Source organism: Aythya ferina, assembly GCF_964211825.1.
Source record: "Aythya ferina genome assembly, chromosome: W".
Taxonomy (NCBI): Eukaryota; Metazoa; Chordata; class Aves; order Anseriformes; family Anatidae; genus Aythya; species Aythya ferina.
The window spans coordinates 4,839,652-4,863,148 of record NC_140313.1 but is presented as its reverse complement, the minus strand read 5'-3'; the positions used below and the strand labels follow the sequence as shown (position 1 = coordinate 4,863,148).

General features: G+C 45.9%; 1 protein-coding gene across 5 annotated transcripts in view; it reads left to right on the top strand.

Moving 5' to 3' along the window:
* Positions 1-23,497, top strand: part of LOC311426322 (CUGBP Elav-like family member 4) — a gene marked incomplete at its 5' end in the record, with an annotated part of 354,690 nt that overhangs the window by 251,044 nt on the left and 80,149 nt on the right. For all 5 annotated transcript variants that reach the window (XM_084502752.1, XM_084502753.1, XM_084502750.1 and 2 more), the window contains one exon: positions 8,912-9,061. In XM_084502752.1, the coding sequence (XP_084358878.1) occupies positions 8,912-9,061 (150 nt within the window). The remainder of the gene's footprint in view (positions 1-8,911; positions 9,062-23,497) is intronic.

Here is a 23,497-nt window from a genome sequence, read left to right as displayed (position 1 = left end):
CCGATGGGCTGAGGTCAACTGCATGAAGTTCAACAAGGCCAAGTGCTGGGTACTGCACCTGGGGCGCAATAACCCCAAGCAGAGCTACAGGCTGGGAGATGAGTGGTTGGAGAGCTGCCAGGCAGAGAAGGACCTGGGAGTGATGGTTGATAGTCGGCTGAATATGAGCCAGCAGTGTGCTCAGGTGGCCAAGAAGGCCAACAGCATCCTGGCTTGTATAAGAAGCAGTGTGACCAGCAGGGCTAGGGAAGTGATTGTCCCCCTGTACTCAGCTCTGGTGAGGCCGCACCTCGAGTACTGTGTTCAGTTTTGGGGCCCTCGCTACAAGAAGGACATCGAGGTGCTTGAGCGGGTCCAGAGAAGGGCGACGAAGCTGGTGAGGGGCCTGGAGAACAAGTCCTACGAGGAGCGGCTGAGGGAGCTGGGCTTGTTCAGCCTGGAGAAAAGGAGGCTCAGGGGTGACCTTATTGCTCTCTACAGATACCTTAAAGGGGGCTGTAGCGAGGTGGGGGTTGGTCTATTCTCCCACGTGCCTGGTGACAGGACGAGGGGGAATGGGCTTAAGTTGCACCAGGGGAGTTTTAGGCTGGATGTTAGGAAGAACTTCTTTACTGAGAGGGTTGTTAGACATTGGAACAGGCTGCCCAGGGAAGTGGTGGAGTCACCCTCCCTGTAAGTCTTTAAAAGACGTTTAGATGTAGAGCTTAGGGATATGGTTTAGTGGGGACTGTTAGCGTTAGGTCAGAGGTCGGACTCGATGATCTTGAGGTCTCTTCCAACCTATAAATTCTGTGATTCTGTGATTTATTTAATACTGAGTATGTTGCCCCCACATCTACCATAAGTTTCACTTCTTTTTCCCTCCTTCCCCAGCTTCATTTTTATAACCAGCTGATCTGCTGGGGTAGATTCCCCAGGTCCTCTTCAGTTATCTTTTGCACGTGCGACCACCACTTCCCTTCCCCGGTTCCCTTTTTGCATTTGTTTTCTTTTCTGGGCATTTGTTTTTCCAATGGCCAAATTTCTTACATAGGGCACATTGATCCTTGCCTATCCGGGGCTGTTCCTGTCTGGGCCTCCTTTTTCCTTCTTCTCTAATAACTGCTATCAGCCTCTTCTGCATATTTAATTGGGTAAGATAAAAGTCCTCTCTCCTTCTAAATTGCCCCATGTGCATGCACCACACCAAAGGCATATTTCAAATCTTCCAAAATGTTTGCCAGCTCAAGAGCTCTTATCAAGGCAATGATTTCCACCTTTTGGGCTGATGTTTGTTACCGCATATCCTGTGAGGCGAAATCCGTGGTGGATGAAGCTGCTGCCATCTATATACCAATCCTCTGCATCTTCTAGGAGTGTTTCCTTTAAGTCTGATCAGCTGGAGTCCATGGTCTTGATGTAATCATGAATGGGTGATCTGAAACACTGTTACTGAGGAAAGAGGCTGGGTTCACAGTATTAGTGCCAAAAAAAAAAAAAAAAGTAAACTAATAGTCCATTATACACATTCCTTTTCTTCTTCAGCAGCTATCATTTGCAAATTGCAGCTGTGTCCCCTTTTCCGGAAGAGGTCTTTGAAAATTCAAGATCACAGTTCATGAATATGGTGGGGCTATTCTTGGACCCCTGTGGTAACACTGTCCAAGTAAGGTGTGTTTTCCATTCTCTATTGTTATTTTCCCATCCAAAGACAAAGAGTTTCTGGTTTTCAGTTCCCATGGTCAGGCAGAAAAAGGCATCCTTTAAATCTAGTTCTGTGAACCAAACTTGACTGTTTTTCTTATTTTGCAATTCCAATCATTTTTCCCAATTTAAATTTCAAGCATTGCAAAAAAAAAAATAAATGTATATTCCTGTTGGCTAGTTGCTCCTATTACATTTACAGACTAATTAACACAGAGAAAGAAGCTCCCATAACCAACAAAAAAAGTCAAGCCTCTTTTCTTCATTCCCTACCTTTATTTCAACCAGTGGACCTGCTAGGCTAGATGCCCCAGGTCCCCATCATTCCTGACTGTTGTAAGTTTATCCTGCAGCCTAAGACAATTTCTTTCTGATATCAGGGGCCAATTGCCCTAGAAAGAGGCTAGCCAATTGCCTCTGTTTGTTTTCTGAAGCCAGGTCCATTTATTTTTTTTTTCTCTTCATTGCTTTTCAAAGTTGGTCCAAAAATTCCATAGGGGTTTCTTTTGGACCTTGTTGGAACAAATTTTCAATTCCCAATTTAACCAGATTTTGGTATAACTGTTCATAATTTCCGGGGTGATTAGGGTCTCAGTGGGGGGGTCGGTCAGGAGAATGCAATTGTCAACAGTTCCCTGAGCGGTCCCATTGGCAATCTGAGCTCACCCATACTCAGGTTGTTTTAAAAGTTAGCTGCTTTTCTGTTTCCATGACAATTCTCTTGGACCCATCATGTTCCCTCTGCCCCAAAGGGCTCACACCCATGATTTTGAGATCACAGCCTCCTGTTGAGGCAGAACTATTAACATTCCTACATCCTCTTCCCCTGCACATTCAACTTCAAACAGCTCTGTTAAATACTACATGCCACACCTTTAACACCTTCAACAACTCTTTTAACCCTTCCTTTATCTTTCTCCAGACTGTACTTTTTCTAATGCCAACACCAAACGCTAAGTCAGGGGTCAACTTAATTCCATACTGTCATAAATGAAGTCTCAACTCAATCTGAATTTTGTAATATTTATAAAACAAATATTTCTAAAAGGTATAAAAGGCAAGTACACAGCGCTGGGTATGCGGGGAGTCTACGCTCCACCAACACGCACACACAAACATCAAACATTCTAAATATACAGAACATTGCTTTACATACTAAACGCAAGTAGGCCTATACATACGTACAATCAGAAAAGGTAACAAACAATCCTCCAAGTGCCACGACTCAACAGTCTCCATTTTCCACTCCTTTTCCTGATTACATACAAGTCTCCATTTTCCATTCCCTTTGAACAATATGCCTTGCTTTAAATTGTCAAGCAACTCGGTCTTCAGGCCTTATGTATCCCGTTCTTCCCGGATTGAAGAAAAGCATATCCATCTCCTTTTCAAGGCCAATAGGCCTGGGTCAAAAGGCATGTCCAGGTCACCAGGGGGCATAACAGCAAAAGCCTTCGATGGCTGTAGCAGCAGAGGGGCCCATGGCATAGCAGTCGGATCAGTAAAGGAGCCCGCAGCTCCCTCACTATCTGGCAAACCACACGTTTCTGACTGTGGTCCCACATGGCTCTTTAAGGCCTCAGAGATTGCTCGCCAGGTGTCGAGCAATCCCACTGCAGCCTTGCCATTTTCAGTTGCAGAGTCCCACACCTTGACCTCAGTTTGGTCCCATATTTCAGGCTCATAAACTGTCCGATTGTTAATAAGGAGAATAAGCTGTAAGGTTACCAGGACAGTCTTTGTTCCTAAGGACGTATGATTCCCCATAATGCACAGCTGCTTACCAGCGAGGGGCAGTTGTGTGCATGGGTCCGCTTCTCTCAGCTTGAGCTTCTTTCCAGCTCCGGTGCACCCATTTCCAGCAACTTTCTGTACGAGCTTCTCTGAGCAGTTTGCTGAATTTGGCTGAACCTATCATCATGAGACAATCAATGTGCCTGTTCCCGTCCTGGTCTCCGTTCTGCTAGCCTGTTCCTTTTCATTCCTTCTTTTTGCTTCTTTATTGATGACATAACTTCATCACATTGTGTTGCCTTTTTTTCTTTTTTCTTGAGGACAGGCTCCCCTTGTTGCAGGAAGCACGGTCCAAAGCACGACAGACACCAGTAGAGTCAGATCATGCTCCATTTTACTGCCCGAATAGCCTAACTTTTATAGTGAACTTAACAGGGGCGGATAGTATCTCACACAAGATTATTGGTCAAAAGCACTCAGACAAACAACTAGAAGAAAACAACCCCACCTGCAAGAAAACAACCCCCTTGTGATTAGCAGTCACGTAGACCTTGTCCTTGAAGCCAGCTGCTGGCAACAATATTTTTCTGAATCCCTCAGTTGGGGGATGTGGGAACACTGTCATGGGAGCTTCTCATAGTCGTCCTGGTAGCTTGGTTTGCTCAGCTACAGCAAGCCATGGGATTTTTACTGTTTCAAAAATCCCTCAACATCCCCTCTTATACCCTTCTCTCCACAGCAGTTCTTTTCAAAACAACTTTTCATTGGTCAAACAACTTTGCCTATAACAACAACAGCAAACACCCAGCAACTTCCATGCCTTAACGGCTGAAGAACAAGCAACCCTGAGACTGCATGGAGTCTCCTGAATCACCCTTCTTTTTTCCCTCTAAACTCTTTTATATTCCTGATGGCCTTATCGTTAAGAGTCTAATGTTATCTCAACCACAGGGCTTTCCAACCCCCATGGCTACATTCCTAAATCTCCCCCTTCTTTATTAATATCAACCATTTTCTCAACACGAATTAACACTGCATTTATAACAATACCTTTTCCCTCTAAGATGCTGAAACAACATATTTGTATACAACATTTCATCCTATTTCCCTTCTCTCCTCAAAAACAACATTAATTGCAAGATAGTGTTATAGTCGATTGATCCATAAAGTGGCCATTTAGTTTATGTAGTGGCCACCATTGATTGCAATACTTAGTGAAAGTCCTCTTGCTTTCTGTGCCCCCAGTTCTAACAATATCCTTCGAATGTGCCAATATGCACCCAAGGAGGCTTTCTTTAAAACATCTTTGTTTTGGATATTACTCATTTCCTTGATTTCCCATTCCCTTTTATTTATTTATTTATTACTGTTCCTTACTAGTTACTGTCCTTTGTTTCAATTTCCACGCAAACCTTTTTACTGCGTGTTTTTACTATCTTTTCCTAATCTTCTTCCCAAATGTCCCAATTCTCTGGGATTAAACTCCTCTTCCCACATACAAACTTTATTATTTCATTTTATAAATGAGCTCTGTTCCAATCATAAATCCACAGGACATCCGGAAAACAGCTGAAGCACTCAGCCTTCCATCTTCTAGACAAATATTACCACCTTCTTCCCAAAATTTACATTTCAACAGAATCGAATTTCAAGCCGAATGACAAGTTTTCTCATGCACTTTGTTAGGAAGCCCATACAAAACAAGTAATCACTCCTGAGTATCCCTCAATATGTGGGTTTAAAAAGGTATTGAGGCCTAAATAAATTCACTCTCCCCCTTCTTACCCAATTCCCAGGGCATTAGTCAGCCCCCTCCCACCCAATACTTGGAAAACCGACCAAACACCACAGCAAATATACCAACACTTCTCAACTGTTAGTTACTTAGATAATGCTCCCGCCTTTTTTGTCATCACACTCAAAGCATTTAAGAGCAAAAAACAGTGTTATATATGGAGTGGTAATTAGTGTCAAGAAAATGGTTGATATTAATAAAGAAGGGGGAGATTTGGGAATGTGGCCATGGGGGTTGGAAAGCCCCGTGGTTGAGATAACATTAGACTCTTAAGGACCAGGCCATCAGGAATATAAAAGAGTTTAGAGGGAACAAAGAAGGGTGATTCAGGAGACTCCATGTACTCTCAGGGTTTCTTGTTCTCCAGATGGTTCTCTTGTTCTCCAGCCGTTAAGGCATGGAAGTTGCTGGGTGTTTGCTGTTGTTGTTATAGGCAAAGTTTTTTGACCAATGAAAAGTTGTTTTGAAAAGAACTGCTGTGGAGAGAAGGGTATAAGAGGGGAGCCTGCCCTCAAGATAAAAAAGGCAACAGGATGAAGTTACATCAATAAAGAAGCAGGAAAAAGAAGTGAAGAGGAACAGGCTGGCTGAATGGAGACCAGGACGGGAATGTTTGATGTTTGTGTGTGCGTGTTGGTGAAGCGTAGACTCCTCACACATCCAGCGCTGTTTACTTGCCTTTTATACCTTTTAGAAATATTTGTTTTATAAATATTACAAAATTCAGATTGAGTTGAGACCTCATTTATATCAATAGGAACACAAGATACACCACCGAGAGCATATATTGGGCACCACCAATCAAAACTTGGATAAAACAGCACTTCTTTTCAGTCTGTCATGCACTTCATTCCCCTCAGGGAAAATACAGAACCGCAGATCAGAACTCTGCACTCGCTTCACAGTGATGCTGCGTCTTACTTACAGCACAATCTCCCAATCACACAGAGAGGCCCCTAGCACATCTCATTCATACTACAAGAATATATCATTTAGAACGATAACCAACCAAACAAGTATTGTCTCTGACTGTGTTCTTCGTGGAGTGACTCATTCCACTTTGTTTCAAACCCTTCCACTTAAACAAATACTTTCAACACAAAATATCTGGACATTTAAGAATAAGACGTACAATTATTAACACTCCAGTTAGTATCCCTCCAGAAGCTGCAAATATTACCCAGTGTGATATATGGCATAATAATTCGTGTCAAGAAGATGGTTCATATTAATAAAGAAGGGGGAGATGTGGGAGTGTGGCCATGGGGGTCAGCAAGCCCCATCATTGATGATAACATCAGACTCTTAATGATGAGGCCATCAGGAATATAAAAGAGTTTAGAGGGAACAAAGAAGGGTGATTCAGGAGACCCCATGCAGTCTCAGGTTGCTTGTTCTCCAGCCATTAAGGCATGGAAGTTGCTGGGTGTTTGCTGTTGCCAGGCAAAGTTGTTTGACCAATGAAAAGTTGTTTTTGAAAAGGACTGCTGTGTAGAGAAGGGTATAAGAGGGGAGCCTGCCCTCAAGATAAAAAAGGCAACATGATATAATGAAGTTATGTCATCAATAAAGAAGTAGAAAGAAGGAATGAAAAGGAACAGGCTAGCAGAATGGAGACCAGGACGGGAACAGGCACATTGATTGCCTCATGAAGATAGGTTCGGCCAAACTCAACAAACTGCTCAGAGAAGCTCGTACAGAAAGTCGCTGGAAATAGGCGCACTGGAGCTGGAGAGAAGCTCAAGCTGAGAGAAGCGGACCCACGCACACAACTGCCCCTCGCTGGTAAGCAGTTGCGCATTATGGGGAATCATACGTCCTTAGGAACAAAGACTGTCCTGGTAACCTTACAGCTTATTCTCCTTATTAACAATCGGACAGTTTATGAGCCTGAAATATGGGACCAAACTGAGGTCAAGGTGTGGGACTCTGCAACTGAAAATGACAAGGCTGCAGTGGGATTGCTCGACACCTGGCGAGCAATCTCTGAGGCCTTAAAGAGCCATGTGGGACCACAGTCAGAAACGTGTGGTTTGCCAGATAGTGAGGGAGCTGCGGGCTCCTTTACTGATCCGACTGCTACGCCATGGGCCCCTCTGCTGCTACAGCCATCGAAGGCCTTTGATGTTATGCCCCCTGGTGACCTGGATGTGCCTTTTGACCTAGGCCCTATTGGCCTTGAAAACAAGATGGATATGTTTTTCTTCAGTCTGGGATGAATAGGATACGTAAGGCCCGAAGGCTGAGTTGCTTGACGACTTAAAGCGAGACATGCTGTTCCCACGACTAGCCCTGGAATTCTCTGGTGTTTGTAATCAAGAAAAGGAATGGAAAATGGCGACTGTTATAAGTCATGGAAGATATGGTATCACTTTAATCAGGCCAACTATGCTCCCCCAGTCATGGACATTGATAGTAATAGACTTAAAGGATTGTTTGTTACCTTTTCTGATAGTATATATGTATAGACATACTCGGGTTTAGTATGTAAAAGCAATGTTCTGTATATTTAGAATGTTTGATGTTTGTGTGTGCGTGTTGGTAGAGCATAGACTCCCTGTGCACCCAGCGCTGTTTACTTGTCTTTTATAAATATTACTAAATTCAGATTGATTTGAGACTTCATTTATAACACCCACAAAACATTGTCATAATTGTGAAAGGCCCGCTTACCCTTCTCCTGCTTCTTATATAGTCATTAGCAGGTCCATCCTGGCTCCCAAAACAGGGATGAAGCGATAACTTTGGATTTGCTCAGTCTACTCCCAAGATTGCTAGCGGCCACTCTATTGATCAGCAAATCCCCCTTGACCACTCTACCAGTCAATCTGTAGGGTACCCACCTCCCCTATGGGGACTATGCTGCACGCCAGACGTCTCTGCGCGATTTACCAGCTGTCCCGGTCACGTGTACAACTTACAGGCCCTTCCTCTACTGTAAAACATACCGTTTGTCCTCAGCTGAGGGAGGTCTTTGTCTGCTCCCACAGTGAGTGGCTAGGAGTGGAGTCCCCTCTGAGCAAAATACTTGGTACAACTAGGGGCGTCCACTCCACAGTCGATCCTGCAGCCGAGCAGTGTCTCCTGCCTGGCTCGCCAAAATGACTTGCAGAAAACGGACTCCACAATCAGTAAGATTGTAAAGTAGGTATGTTTATTCAGCGCTGGGCAGCATGGGGGGGGGGGGGGGGGAAGTCCCACCAAAGTCATACTCACCTACTAGTTCCAAAACACAGTTTATATACTTTTTGATTATAGGACCCTTCCCTGTTTCCCTGCATGACCTTCAGTTGCCGGCCTGTTAAATTTCAAATTTCTTTTGACTTTTTTACTGAAAGTGGTAATTACCACTTTTGAAGTGGTAATGTTTCTTCACTTATCTGACTTGACTTAACACCATGATTTTCGTCTAATTGTTCCAAGGAGTCTGGTTGTCTGCGTTTTACAAGGTTGCCTGCTAAGTTTTCTTATCACTGCAAGCATATCTCAATACCACATTCCTTACCTTTAAACAATGTAACTCTGCAAAAACAACATTTTTATTCCCACAATTGCAAATGTAGCACTTATTCATTCTTAATCAATCACTCTCTAATTTCTAATCCCATGTTTCAATAGCTGTTGTGTTAGTAGCTTTCTCCATGTGGTTATTGCTTCCAGTACTCATCAGCTTTAATTTTGTGTTCTCCCCACTTTCAGGTGGAAGCACGCCTCCTGGTATAACTGCACCAACTGTGCCTAGCATCCCATCTCCAATTGGGGTGAATGGTTTCACTGGCCTCCCGCCACAGGCTAATGGGCAGCCCACCGCAGAAGCTGTGTTTGCTAATGGCATCCACCCTTACCCAGGTAAGCCAGACCACAACCTGCTCCTTCAGTCCTAGGGAAATTATCTACAACTGAGGTAGTGTAAGCTACTTCAGAAGGGTTATACCTTGCTGTGGTGGTTTTACTCACGTGGGCAGCCGAGCTCCACCACCGTACTAGGTCTGGTAGGGGGAGTGAGAAAGCGATTGTGGTATTCAGCTGCCTAGCACGGTAAAACCACCACAACCAGAACCGCTCTCTCACTCCCCCTCTCCTCAAAGAGGAAGGGGGAGAAAATACAACACAGAGAACTCGAGGTTTGAGATGAGAAAGGTTTAATTAAAGGGAAAGGGAATGGGGAGAAAAGAAACAAAAGAAACAGTCAGTCCGCGCGGAAGCACAGAGAGAGGGGAAAAAAAATTATTCTCTACTTCCCATCAACGAGCGACGTTCGGCCACGTCCTGGGAAGCAGGGCCTCAAAACACGTAGTGGTTGTTCAGGAGGAACAGCCCCCTCCCCCACGAGAGCCCCCCTTTTTATTGCTGAGTGTGACATCAGGTGTTATGGAATATCTCTTTGGTTGGTTTAGGTCAGCTGCCCTGGCGATGTCCCCTCCCCATCACGTGCCCACCCCCAGCCTGCTGGCTCTTGGGGGCTTGGAAGGAGTCCTGATGCTGTGCCAGCACTATGCAGCAATAGACACAACACTTGAGTGATATCAGTGCTGTTCCAGCTACGAGTGCAGAGCACAGCACTGTGTGGGCTGCTGCAGGGAAAGGTGACTCCAGCCCAGACAGACCCAACACACTTGCAACTTCAGACCATGTGCACAGGCGGTGGGTGCTGGTCTCCAAAACAGCTGCATTCAAACCCTGTTGCCTTAACAGACTGGAGACTTGGAGACTGAAGCTCCTTCAATACAGCCACAGAAATGGCTCAGCTTTACCCTTCAGTGGTACACCACTGAAGCACAGCTGCTAGGATTCATAGACTGACAAGCTCAAAAGATCCAGTATTGAAGGGGTGATTTTGCAAGTCAGGAATGAATGAGGCAGATTAAAGAATAGGTACCTACCTCTGTACTAATACTTAACAAATATATGGACACTGTGAGGCCGTAATCACCAAGAACTTAGGGGTTTACAGGTCCTTAATGTGCACCAACATTTTTCCATGGTCCTTGGGATTTGATACAGCCCTCTTCTCCAGGCTGTACTTTTGCTGGAAAGATCTTCCTAAAAAATTGGTGTACACATACTAATAATACCAATCATAACAATAAAAAATTAAATAAATGTTACTAATTGATCCTAGTCACCAAAATACACAAAGGCATATTTTACCCTGGAGCACTCAGATTAATCTAGTCTGTTAGGAAGTCAAACATTCAGTCAAATACTCCAGGCAAAAACTCTGCAAAAGCCCTAACAAAAACAAACAAACAAACAAACAAACAAAAACACAACAAAACAAAACAAAACAAAAATCTTTCCATCTCAACTAGTTCTGAAAACTCAGAAGATTCAACATCACTGGGGAGTTTGTGAGCTATAAGGAAAATATAACGCAGAAGTACAAAAGTACAAAAGTCTTGCCTAGTTACTGCTCAAAGTAACTGGGGGAAAAATAAAAATAAATAAATAAAATAAAATAAAATAAAATAAAATAAAGAACACAAAACAACTGGTAATGCAGCAAAGGAAAGCCCAGAAATATCAATAGTATTGAAAAAATAGTTATAATTTCTTCCTACACACAACTTGTAAACATTTAGCCATGAGTTTAACTTTAAGCAGAATTGAAATCAAGGGTCTTACTGTGCTAGAAGTTAGAAGTTACATGTTTGTAGCAGGTTAGAAGGATGGGGAGCTCTTGGTGGCTTATGGGGAGGCATCAGAAGATTGAAGGAAGCCTTAGTGTGCTCACTAAGCTCAGCCACTGCAGCAAGAAAGCACCCTATTTTTAAGGTGATATAAATATATCCTTTGGTTCATCTGAGCATCTGCCTGTTTGCCAGTCTGTCATCTCGCTGTTTATCCATCCCTTTCTATGTCTATCTTTTTTTCTGCTTTATCTAGCTCCTCTTAGCTAATTTTCCATGATACATTACTGCAGATATCAGAGAAAAGATGATCTCTCTAGATGAATCATAATGATTTGAGCTTTCATTACTACCTCCAAATACTCCCATAATTAAAGAAAGCTTTGAGTTAGGTATTTCATCTAAGATTATATGAAATTAATCTGATCTTTTCTGAATTTTGGAGAGACTCGTTCAGCCAGCAGTCCACAGTAAGCCCCTGCACAAATACCAGAAGCCTAACACACTGAAAGTTAAAAGTCATCCTAGCTTCACTTCTCTGCAGGATGAGGGTCTCCTCTGCCCGTAGAGCTGACTTCCAAACATTTTGTTTTGTGTGAAGTTGGGATTTATCTCAGCATGTCTTCAGCAATACATTGGTCCTTCCCAGTGCTCAGCTTCCCCATAACTCAATGACATCCTAAGTGATAGCAGAGGTGTAAAGTGGTCAGCCAGAATCTTACCAATCATTTTATTTCTGCCTGTCCCAACTAGCAATGAAACCTTGACAGCAAGCTCCTTTGTAGCAGGTTAGGTGTAGGACACGTCATGTGTTTGCTCCATCATATTCTCTTCCTTCTCATGAGCATTAATGCACCCTCCAAGACTTTATTCCTTGCCACAGGCTTTATTGAAGCCTAGAGCTTACGGGCATTAAAAAAAAAAATAAATAAAATAAATAAATAATAATAATAATAAAGGATTAGACATTTATGTGGCTATTGAGAACATCCACAGTCACATTAGACTAGATAAAAATATAGAAAGGACACAAACCTTCATGTTTTATGATATAATCCAGTCACTAATTGCTTGGGGTTAGAAAGAAATTTTCATCACTGGGCAGCTTATCCTATCATTGTTCATTATGGGATTTTTCACACTTTCTTCTGTAGCATCAGTTATTGGCACTGCCCTGTGGTTCTGCATTTCTAAATGCAAAGGTAGAAATAAAATATTAAAGCTAAGCATGCAATTGCACTAACACTATAGAGAAGAAAAGAACATGCCAGTCCCTACTCAAAGTCAGCATCTTCCAAACAATTTTCTTTTATGATATATTTCTCATTCTGAAAGTGGCCAAGAGTGCTGCAGTATTATGTATGTAACCATAGCAAGACTAGTCTTGCTATGGTTATGACTTGCTATATGTTGTTTAGTGCCTGAATTTTGCTCTCAGATACTCTTTCATACTCCACAGAAAAACTGAAATGTGGGTTCTGACCATTATATCCTGTAGCAGAATTTACTTTGTTGCCTGAAAATAGCAAAACAAGACAATCAAAATCTGTAGAGGCATGACATCCACATCATTCAGAACCAAATAAATCCCATTAATTGTGTACTTTGTCTACACATCCATATTTGCGTCTTGCTATAATATTTTTGATGTTGCAGCTAAACGACTTCAGAACTCCAGTCTTTGCACTACAAAAGCAGGTGCAAATCATATAATTATATTTGCCCTGTAGTTTCACTATTATTTTTTTTCTGTCTTCACTGGTGCTCTTTTTTTTTTTTTTTAACATTCCCTTTGTCTGGAACAGGAACAGACACGGAGTATCATTTGGGTCTTAGTTTTTTCACTACTGAAACCCCCATGACTTTGGAGCAAAGGCAACAGTAGGTCAGACATCCCTACTCACCAGATCTCTGATCACAGCTCCAGTCCCTGCAGGAGTTCTCTCTTTCTGTGGTTTTGGTTGGGCTATGGATCCATGCAGCACCACCAGAAAACAATTCCTTGCAGACATACACTTTGCAAGCCATGCTCACATCCTCTCCAAGCTCAACCAGTACATACATAATGCTTCATCGTGCACTTTTTGGCATGGACAGAAAAACAAGGGATCAAAATTTTCACCTCCAACTAGCATGAGTTCCTTTGGAGATTTGGCCTTTTTGTGCATTAAATGCCTGCCCTTTAGTCTTTCAACTTGCATAGCTATCGAACATGGCAATGTGTCACAACACATAGTGGGGACAAAGAACATAATCTGTTGTGCCATGATCTGGCAAGTCACTTTGCAGCAGCACAAGAGCATTTGCCATTTTCACATTCATCATAGTAACAAGGATTGTGCTCTTCTGCCAACACTTTGTACTGGGTCTGGCTGGGATGTTAACTTTCCCTGCAGCAGCCCATACAGTGCTGTGCTCTGCACTTGTAGCCAGAACAGCAATGGTATCACACCAGTGTTGTGTCTGCTGCTGAGCAGTGCTGGCACAGCATCAGGACTCTCTCTAACCCTCCTAGGGGGTGGGAAAAAAAGTGAGAAGAGAAACATCACCAGGGCAGCTGACCTAAACCAACCAAAGGGATATTCCATACCATATGATGTCACACTCAGCAAGAAAAGGTGGAAACAGGAAGAAGAAGGGGGGGGGGGCTCTCATTATGAAAACATCTGTCCTCCTCCCGAACACCGGCTACGTGCGTTGAGGCCCTGCTTCAAGGACGTGGTCAATCATCGCTCATTTGTGGGAAGTAGAGAGTAATTTCTTTCCTCTGCACTTCCACATAGCCTTCATTTGTTTTGTTTTGTTTTTTTCCCCTTCCCCTCCTTTTTCCCCTTTCCCTTTTTTTCCCCTTTAGTTAAATTGTTTAGTTAATAGTAATCTTTCTTTAATTATTATTATTTCCCTTTAATTAAATTATCCTTATCTCAACCTGTGAGTTGTTCTTTCCTTTACTTCTTCCCATCCTCATCTAAGGAGGGGGAGTGAGAGAGCAGTTGTGGTGTTTAGCCGCCCAGCACAGTAAAACCACCACACACTTCTTAGCCACCAAGAGCCCGGTGCCTCTCTTGTAACAGTGTGTGACCTACAATAACAGTGGAGGCCATCTGCACTGTTTTCTGCTGTGTTTCGCACCATCAAAATTCTGCTCTCCAAGAATGAGTCTTGCCCCTACTGGATTACATTGTGAGGATCTAGACAAAATGCTTGCTGCAAAAATAAAGCCTCCTCAGGAAGAGAAGAGGAGGGCAAGATGAGAAAACTGGGAGATCAAAGTGTATCAAACAAGAGAGAGACAGGAGCAGCTGTCATGGGTTCAGTGACTCAAAATGAGGGAATTGGAAGGGGGCACAGAGCACAGCACTCAGAAAAGAGTGAGCACTGCTCTGTCATCTTCTGCCCAGTGATGTGCCCAGGAAGGAAGCATAAATATAGCCCATACTATCCCGGGCCAGGGGATGTCCAGTCCAACTAGAGCCAGGGGTGGACCCAGTGGTAGGGCAACTTTGAGGAGCCTCAGATGGGGAATGTTTTCCAGGATGCTGGTTTCTTCAGTGCATTTAGTCTGGGCATGTGTAACTGAGGACAACGAAAGAAGACTTCCCTCAGCTGTCCATAATGCACTATAAATAAGTTTCCTCATTCACAGCTCTCGGTGCTGCTGTTTCTGACTGCCTACCACTACCAGGAACAGCTTTATAACTCCTCATTGCAGACACTGCAGAAGTCCCTCCACTCCACTTTACTTATGCAGTGGGCGCATCTGTGCTAGCAAGACAGCAAGCTCCACTTCATGCCCTACTTGAGGCCCACTCCTCTCTGGTGAGGACTACCTGTCAGTACAAATGGGTAGCCAAGCCTTTATGCCTACATTTCCAAGCCACAGCTGAGACTGGCAGCAAAGGTGTCCCTCATGGGTGAATTCCTGTGTTGTAGAAACTCATGTCTTAGGAACTGACATGAAACCATCAATTCATTTTCCTTGCCTCAACAAAGAGCCATCAGGCAGTAACCAGTTTCACCCATTGCCAGCAGAGACAGGATTCAAACTCCATCTGTAATTATTATCATTAACCAAACTCATTTTGTAGGGGAGGAGTTGCTGGCATGCTGATATGACAGCCTTATCTGTTAGTTTGTCAATTATCTAGCAGCACTGCTGATGGGCAGGCTGCTGCTCCAGGCCAGTTGGTAACAGGATCAGTCCTGATCACAACAGACACCCTCCAGTGGCATTGGCCAGGATCAGGGATTCCTTTGTGCAGGCAGAGAAAGGGACTGGCTTCCCCTGCCCCAGTACATGCCCTGACATTTCAAAGGGGTCACACAGAGTCCCAAGAGCAGGTGAATGAGAAGAACAGAAAATGAGTGACCTTCCTGCACCTGTAGAAGGTCCAGAATGAAAGCCAAGACCCCTAGCATTCGGTCTGGTCATACACCATGCCCTAGAAATTACCTGGCTCAGCAGCCCCGTTACTTGCAATAGGAAATCTTTTGCTTCATTGTGTTTGTCTACCCTAAATCCCTGAGTGAGAGCTTTCCCTTTAATATTTTTTATCAGCAGTTCAAAAAATGAAACAGTGAGCTCCTGAAACATCATTATGAGTGGGAAGCATTTATTTGACCCATTAGTAACTATCTGCCATGTGCCATAAACCACGCTTTACTGGTAAAATAAATAAGTGAATGTTCTGGTTTAACCCTGCCAGCAGCTAAGCACTACACAGCCTTTCGCTCACCCTCCCCCCTCCCCCTCTGGGATGGGGGAGAGATAAGGTCGACCCTGAGACTTCTCTTCTCCAGGCTAAACAATCCCAGCTCCTTCAGCCGCTCCTCTAATCCTGGTCAGAACCTTCATTTCTGTGTCTGAAGGACTGCCTACTGGAAATAGGAGTAGCAGGCTTCTTAGAGAATTCCCATTTTGTGACTGTTTTTCCTTGCAACTCATGTACCCGTGCCTCTAGGGTCGAGGTATATTTTCTATCCCATTTCCTCATGTCCTCTCCATGGTCACATAGGTAAAACCACAGGGTGGCTCGGGGTGTGTACCCACTATATCTTCTTCACGGGAGATGCTGAGAAGGCAGAGATACTGAATGCTTTCTTTGCTTCAGTCTTTGCTTCAAGGACACTCCCCCGGGACTCCTCGCCCCTGGCAATAGGACAAAGGGTCTGGGAAATGGAGGGCTCCCCCCTGGTGGATGTGGGACTGGTTCAGGAGCGTCTGAGTGGGCTCAACTCACACAAATCCATGGGTCCCGAAGGGATGCATCCGCGGGTGCTAAGGGAGCTGGCAGATGTGATCACCGAACCGCTCTCTATCATCTTTGAAAGGTCCTGGAGAACAGGAGAGGTGCCTGAAGACTGGAGGATAGCCAATGTCACTCCGGTCTTCAAGAAGGGCAAGATGGAGTTTCCGTGAAACTACAGGCCAGTCAGTCTCACTTCTGTCCCTGGAAAGGTGTTGGAACAGCTTGTTCTGGATGCCATCTCCAAGCAATTGGAAGAGAAGAAGGTTATGAGGAGTAGTCAGCATGGCTTCACCAAGGGGAATTCATGCTCGACCAACCTCGTTGCCTTCTATGATGGCCTCACCAGCTGGGTAGATGAGGGGAGAGCAGTGGTGACAAGCTGCTCACCTAGACAGTGACGAAAATCTTTCTGCACATCTCATAACTCACACTGGTATAGGATTCGGGTAGTTACTGTTGTTTTTGAGACATCTTCGTCTTCATCCTTCTGCTCCTCTGATGGCCCAGCCTCGTCTTCTCCATACCTAGTCTTAGCAGGAGTTTCTCTGCGTTCTAAATGTTCTGACTCTCTAAACCATTTTTTCATCTTGGTTACGGGTGCAACCGACACTGGTACAGTTTGTTTCCCTGGCTCAGCCTTGGGGCCCGTTGTAGGGCTTGGAGTGGCCGCTGGGCCTGTCTCAGGGGTAGAAGTGTCCGCAGGGTCTGTCACTGGGGTTATATTGGCATTGAATTGTAGTGGGTTTAAGTGGCAAGGTTTTGGTAGCAGAGGGCCATAGGGGTGGTTTCTGTGAGAAGGATCTAGAAGCTGCCCCATGTTTGGTAAGGGCCCCACTGCTGACCAGAGCCAAGCCAATAAGCGATGTTGTTTTGCACCTCTGTGAGAGCATGGAGTACTCCACTGTGGTACTCCATGGGCTGCAGGGGGACAGCCTGCTTCAATATGGTCCTCACCACAGGCCTCAGGGGGACTTCTGCTCTGGCGCATGGAGCACCTCTCCGCCTCCTTCTTCACTGACCTTGGCGCCTGCAAGGCTGTTCCTCACTCCTCTCACTCTCCCAGCAGCTGTGTATCACAGCGTTTTTTTCCCTGTCTTAAATATGCTCTCACAGAGGCGCAAAACAACATCGCTTATTAGCTCAGCTCTGGTCAGCAGTGGGGCCCTTAACAAACATGGGGCAGCTTCTAGATCCTTCTCACAGAAGCCACCCCTATGGCCCTCTGCTACCAAAACCTTGCCACGTTAACCCACTACAATCAGATCCATTAGTTTTTGTAACACTAACTTCAACTAATATTTGCAGTAAGAGAGAAGACTTGTCAGCTGGATGGGGTGGCAGAGACAGGGTAAATCTACCTTAGAGGAGCATGATCATATTACTTTATGTGCATCTTACCGAAGAGTAAAGCAACCTTCCCTCCTGGTTTCATGCTGAGACACAAAAATGATTTACATCTCCCCACCACTGTGAATTTTAGCATGTGGTATGCTCCAGCCTACAGTTACAAACAACCCTGGGGCAGGTTAGCTGTGGATCATGAGCCCCTCGTACATTTGAGCCCTTCCTGAACTTCACACTGGTCATTAGTATGTAGGAGGGCTGTCACTTTGATGAACACAGCATGGCCACAACTTCCTCAAATGTCTAATCAGTGTCTTGAGATTTCTGGATCAATACCAACCGTTGGCTTCATCCGTACTACAGCTGGGAGAACAGGCAGTTATGCCCTTCACTAAATTTAATTCATCTGGCACAGTGAGTGGCAGCATGAGGTTATGCTCATGGATGCCCAAGCTACTCTGACTTCATGCCAGGGTACCCAGCCAGCCCTGGAGCCTGTGTCCCTGCATCTTCCTAGGCCATGTTGGCCAGCATAGGCACATCCACTGTAATGAAGTCACATCTTCATTTGCTGAGTAAACACACCTTCAGAGCTAAGGAAGATGAATTCTTCAGTGAGCAAAGGTCATCACTTTTATTTTTAAGAACTCCCAAGTTCTTAAACAACACCAAATAGGTGGTGAATTGCCACAACTGCCTTTCGCAAACGGCCAGGGTAGGTGTGGGTAGTTAGGGTCTGGCGGCCGGAAGATGTCGTGCTGTATGGAAAGGTGGAGCCCGTCCCTTGATGGACAGCAGCGTGTGGTCTGTGATGTAAGCAAGCAGAAGTGACGCTATGGGCCTCGGGTATATAATGCCATGTGACTCGACAATAAACGCCATTTGCCATCCACCACATTGGTGTCTGTGAGCCGATGGACCGAGCGGCCTGGGGTTGGTCGCCGTGCCGTTCCTGAACCAGGTCGCCACTGCCCCCTGAAGGCAACAAGTGGTGCCGAAACCCGGGAAAACTCCTGGATTCGGGTGAACGGCGGCCGGAGCGGCGGGACCAGCCCGGCGGGGAGGACGCTCCCGGACCAACAAGGAAGATGGAAACCCTTGTGAAGGTCGTATCAGAGTTGTGGAAGCTATGGGGTGGCTCAGCTGAGGAAGCCAGGGGTGCTGGTGGGGAACCAGAGTCTGAGGAAATCTGGGAGATACCACCGCCATGTGCGCCCCAGTACGGCGCCGAACTAGAAGACGAAGAGTCGCGTGAAGAAACCTCCGGCGGGAACGGGGATGAAGTGCTAGGTTTTACTAACACGTGGAGATGGGGGAAAGAGAACGGCTGTGGGGACAACTGGGGAGTAGGTAGAAGCGCGAGAGAGGGGCAGAGAGCCGATCGGAACGGCCATCTGAAAAAACGCTCTGGTGAGGCAAACACCTCGCAGAGAAGGCGGGGCGAGCCACGAGGGAGCGAGCGGCCCGCCCAAAGGGCTGGGGGGCGGGGCTGGAGCAGGGAGCGGCCCCCCCGCAAGGCTAGTGGGCGGGGCCCGAACTCGATGGGAGGGTACTGGAACTCGGAGGTGAGCAGGCAGCCGAACTCCGACTCCGGATCAGATACAGATTCAAATTCGGAGGAGGAAATGGGGACACATAGCAAAAATATCCCCATCCGAAATAAAGCAGCACTGCGAGGGGGAGAAATTCCTCTCTCGGATTGGAGGAAAATTAAGATTGCGTGTGCTGTCTGGGCTCTTTTGGCCATGCTAGCATTCCCAGTCTGGGTGACAGATGGGGGGCAGAGGGTTCACTCACCAATAAACCCTAAGGATGTACAAGCGATTGTTAAAGCCATTGCAGATAAAGGGCTTCATTCTGCAATGGTCTCCACCCTCATAGATGGTGTTTTCAGGGGAGACAATATGCTCCCGTTTGATATAAAACAAACTTGTAGACTGATCTTTGATGGGGGGGGGATGATCACTTTTAAACAAGAACGGGAGGACAACTGTATGAGACAACTGGCCCAAGTTACTGGGGCAGATCAGCCACTATATGGCTCTAGCGTGCAGCGGCTAATGGGTGTGGACCCAACAGTGATCACCCCCCAGGCGCAAGCCCAGGGCCTGTGGGCCCATGAAGTTATGGCAACTCGTGCAGACAGAGAAGCTCCAAACAGCCAACGCCCCAACTTCCAGTGGAAAATGCTGCCTCAAGGAATGATCAACTCACCTACTATCTGCCAGATCACAGTGGATCGGGCGCTGGCGCCAGTTCAGTGCAGTGACCCGACCGTGACTCAGAATAAAACTAATGAAAACTGAGTTTCTGTTCACAGGAATGGATCATCGGACACCCCTGTAACCTGTATACCCTGGTGACAAGAGAAGACAATAAGTCATCAAGCGTCCTGTCTAAGCCTGAGAGTTCCACACTGGCAGAACCCAGACGACAGCGAAGCGGCCTCTGTGGGTGGGGGGCTGTGATGCCTTTGTATGATCTTATCTTTGGACCTTGTATACTAAATAAGTTGTGTTGTTTGTTAAAAGTTGGTTAGAGAAAGTTAACATTATGTTGGTAGAACACCAACAACTACTTTAAGAGTGTATTTACTCAGGGTTACCAGTTACCTCCTAGTTTTCTCCTGGTTATTGTGCTTTATGTTTTTTATTTGAGTTATGATGTCTACATCTTAAGATTGTTATATTTTAGCTAATTTGGTTGTGCATAGGGAGGGGGGAAATGTGGGTAGTTAGGGTCTGGCGGCCGGAAGATGTCGTGCTGTATGGAAAGGTGGAGCCCGTCCCTTGATGGACAGCAGCGTGTGGTCTGTGATGTAAGCAAGCGGAAGTGACGCTATGGGCCTCGGGTATATAATGCCATGTGACTCGACAATAAACGCCATTTGCCATCCACCACATTGGTGTCTGTGAGCCGATGGACCGAGCGGCCTGGGGTTGGTCGCCGTGCCGTTCCTGAACCAGGTCGCCACTGCCCCCTGAAGGCAACAGTAGGGTATAAGGCTCTGAATAAAACAGAGAGCACTGAACTGGGGGTTGCTGCCTCTCCATGGGGTCTGGTGCTACAGCCCAGAGGTGCTTTTGCCTTGCTGCTTTTCAACAGGGACTCTTGGGCCAGTGTTGTAGTCCTGAGTGTCAGACCAGCCACAAACACCTTGCATCTTCTTTACCTGTGAGTAAATAATTCCTAGTTTGGATCAAAGCTGACTGAAATCAAAGATTGAGTTATCCTGTTGACTTGCATGTGCTGAGAGACAAGAGGAAAATCCCTCTGTAATCTGGGGCACAAAACAGTCTCCTTAGAAAGAAACTCACAGTTAAATACTCCACTTGCTGACGAGTGCTGAAGGCTCAGGGAAATAATCACAGAATCACAGAATCACAGAACTGAAGAGCTTGGAAGGGACCTCGAAAGATCATCGGGTCCAACACCCCTGCCAAAGCAGGTTCCTCAGAGCAGGCTGCCCAGGTAGGCATCTAGACGAGCCTTGAATATCTCCAGAGAAGGAGACTCCACAACTTCTCTGGGCAGCCTGTTCCAATGCTCTGTCACCCTCACCGTGAAGAAGTTCTTTCGCATGTCAGTGCGGAACTTCCTGTGCTCTATCTCGTGACCATTACTCCTTGTCCTGGCCCCACAAACCACTGAAAAGAGGTTGGCCAAATCCCTCTGTCTCCCACAACTCATGTATTTATACACATTGATGAGATCCCCTCTCAGTCTTCTTTTCTCCAGGCTGAACAGACCCAGGTCTCTCAGCCTTTCCTCATAAGGAAGATGCTTCAGGCCCCGTATCATCTTGGTGGCCCTCCGCTGGACTCTTTCCAGGAGATCCCTGTCTTTTTTATACCGGGGAGCCCAGAACTGGACACAGTACTCCAGGTGAGGCCTGACCAGGGCAGAGTAGAGGGGGAGGATCACCTCCCTTGACCTGCTGGCCACACTCCTTTTAATGCATGCCAGGATCCCATTGGCCCTCTTGGCCATGAGGGCACAGTGCTGGCTCATGGCCAACCTGGCATCCACCAGCACCCCCAGGTCCTTCTCCTCAGAGCTCCTTTCCAGCAGGTCACCCCCCAGCCTGTACTGATACTTTGGGTTGTTCCTGCCCAGGTGCAGGACTCTACACTTGCTCTTGTTAAACCTCATTTGGTTTCTTCCTACCCATCTCTCTAGCCTGTCTAGGTCTCGCTGAATGGCATCACAGCCTTCTGGCGTGTCAGCCACTCCTCCCAGCTTTGTGTCATCGACATACTTGCTGAGGGCAGACACTATTCCCTCATCAAGGTCATCGATGAAGATGTTGAACAAGACTGGACCCAGCACCGATCCCTGAGGAACACCACTGGTCACAGGTCTCCAGCCAGACTCTGCGCTGCCGATCACCACCCTCTGAACTCGGCCAGTCAGCCAGTTCTCAACCCACCTTACTGTCTGTGGTGCTTTTACCATGCTGGGTGGCTAAATACCACAACTGCTCTCTCACTCTGCCTCCTTAGATGAGGAGGGGAAGAAGTTATGCAAAGAACAACTCACAGGTTGAGATAAGGATAATTTAATTAAAGGGAAATAATAATAATTAAAGAAAGATTATTATTAACTAAACAATTTAACTAAAGGGGAAAAAAAAGGAAAAGGGGAAAAGAGAGGGGGAAAGGAAAAAAAAAAAAAAGGAGGAAAACAAACAAATAAAACAAATGAAGGCTATGTGGAAGTGCAGAGGAAAGAAATTACTCTCTACTTCCCACAAATGAGCGATGATTGACCACGTCCTTGAAGCAGGGCCTCAACGCACGTAGCCGGTGTTCGGGAGGAGGACCAACGTTTTCATGACGAGAGCCCACCCCTCCCCTCTTCTTCCTGTTTCCACCTTTTATTGATGAGTGTGACATCACATGGTATGGAACATCCCTTTGGTTGGTTTAAGTCAGCTGCCCTGGTGATGTTTCTCTTCTCACTTTTTTCCCACCCCCTAGGAGGGTTAGAGAGAGTCTTGATGCTGTGCCAGCACTGCTCAGCAACAGACACAACACTGGTGTGATACCACTGCTGTTCCAGCTACAAGTGTAGAGCACAGCACTGTATGGGCTGCTGCAGGGAAAGTTAACATTCCAGACAGACCCAGTACACTGTCAACTCCTCTATCCCACACTTTCTCAGCTTTGCTATCAGGATGTCATGCGAGACAGTACCAAAAGCCTTTCGAAAAGTCAAGGTAGATGACACCCACTGCTCTCCCCTCATCTACCCAGCTGGTGATGCCATCATAGAAGGCAACGAGGTTGGTCGAGCATGAATTCCCCTTGGTGAAGCCATGCTGACTACTCCTCATAACCTTCTTCTCTTCCAATTGCTTGGAGATGGCATCCAGAACAAGCTGTTCCAACACCTTTCCAGGGACAGAAGTGAGACTGACTGGCCTGTAGTTTCACGGAAACTCCATCTTGCCCTTCTTGAAGACCGGAGTGACATTGGCTATCCTCCAGTCTTCAGGCACCTCTCCTGTTCTCCAGGACCTTTCAAAGATGATAGAGAGCGGTTCGGTGATCACATCTGCCAGCTCCCTTAGCACACGTGGATGCATCCCTTCGGGACCCATGGATTTGTGTGTGTTGACCCCACTCAGATGCTCCCGAACCACTCCCTTGTCAACAAGGGGGGAGCCCTCCATTTCCCAGACTCTTTCTCCTCCCTCCAAAGTCGAGGAGTCCCAGGGGGATTCCTTGAAGCAAAGACTGAAGCAAAGAAAGCATTCGGTATCCCCGCCTTCTCAGCATCTCCCGTTACCAGGACACCCCCCTCATTCAGCAAGGGACCCGCATTATCCCTAGTCTTCCTTTTACTGTTTACATACTTAAAAAAAAAAAACTTCTTATTATCTTTTTTTCTCTTTTGCAAGCTTCATCTCTAGGTGGGCTTTAGCCTTCCTTGTCGCGTCCCTGCAGTCCCTGACAACACTTCTGTACTCTAAAATGTATACAAACTCTATGAACTCTATGAACTCTAAAAGCTTTGTGTGGGAGGGAAAAAGTCTGCATTTAAATGCCTGTTGTTCCAAA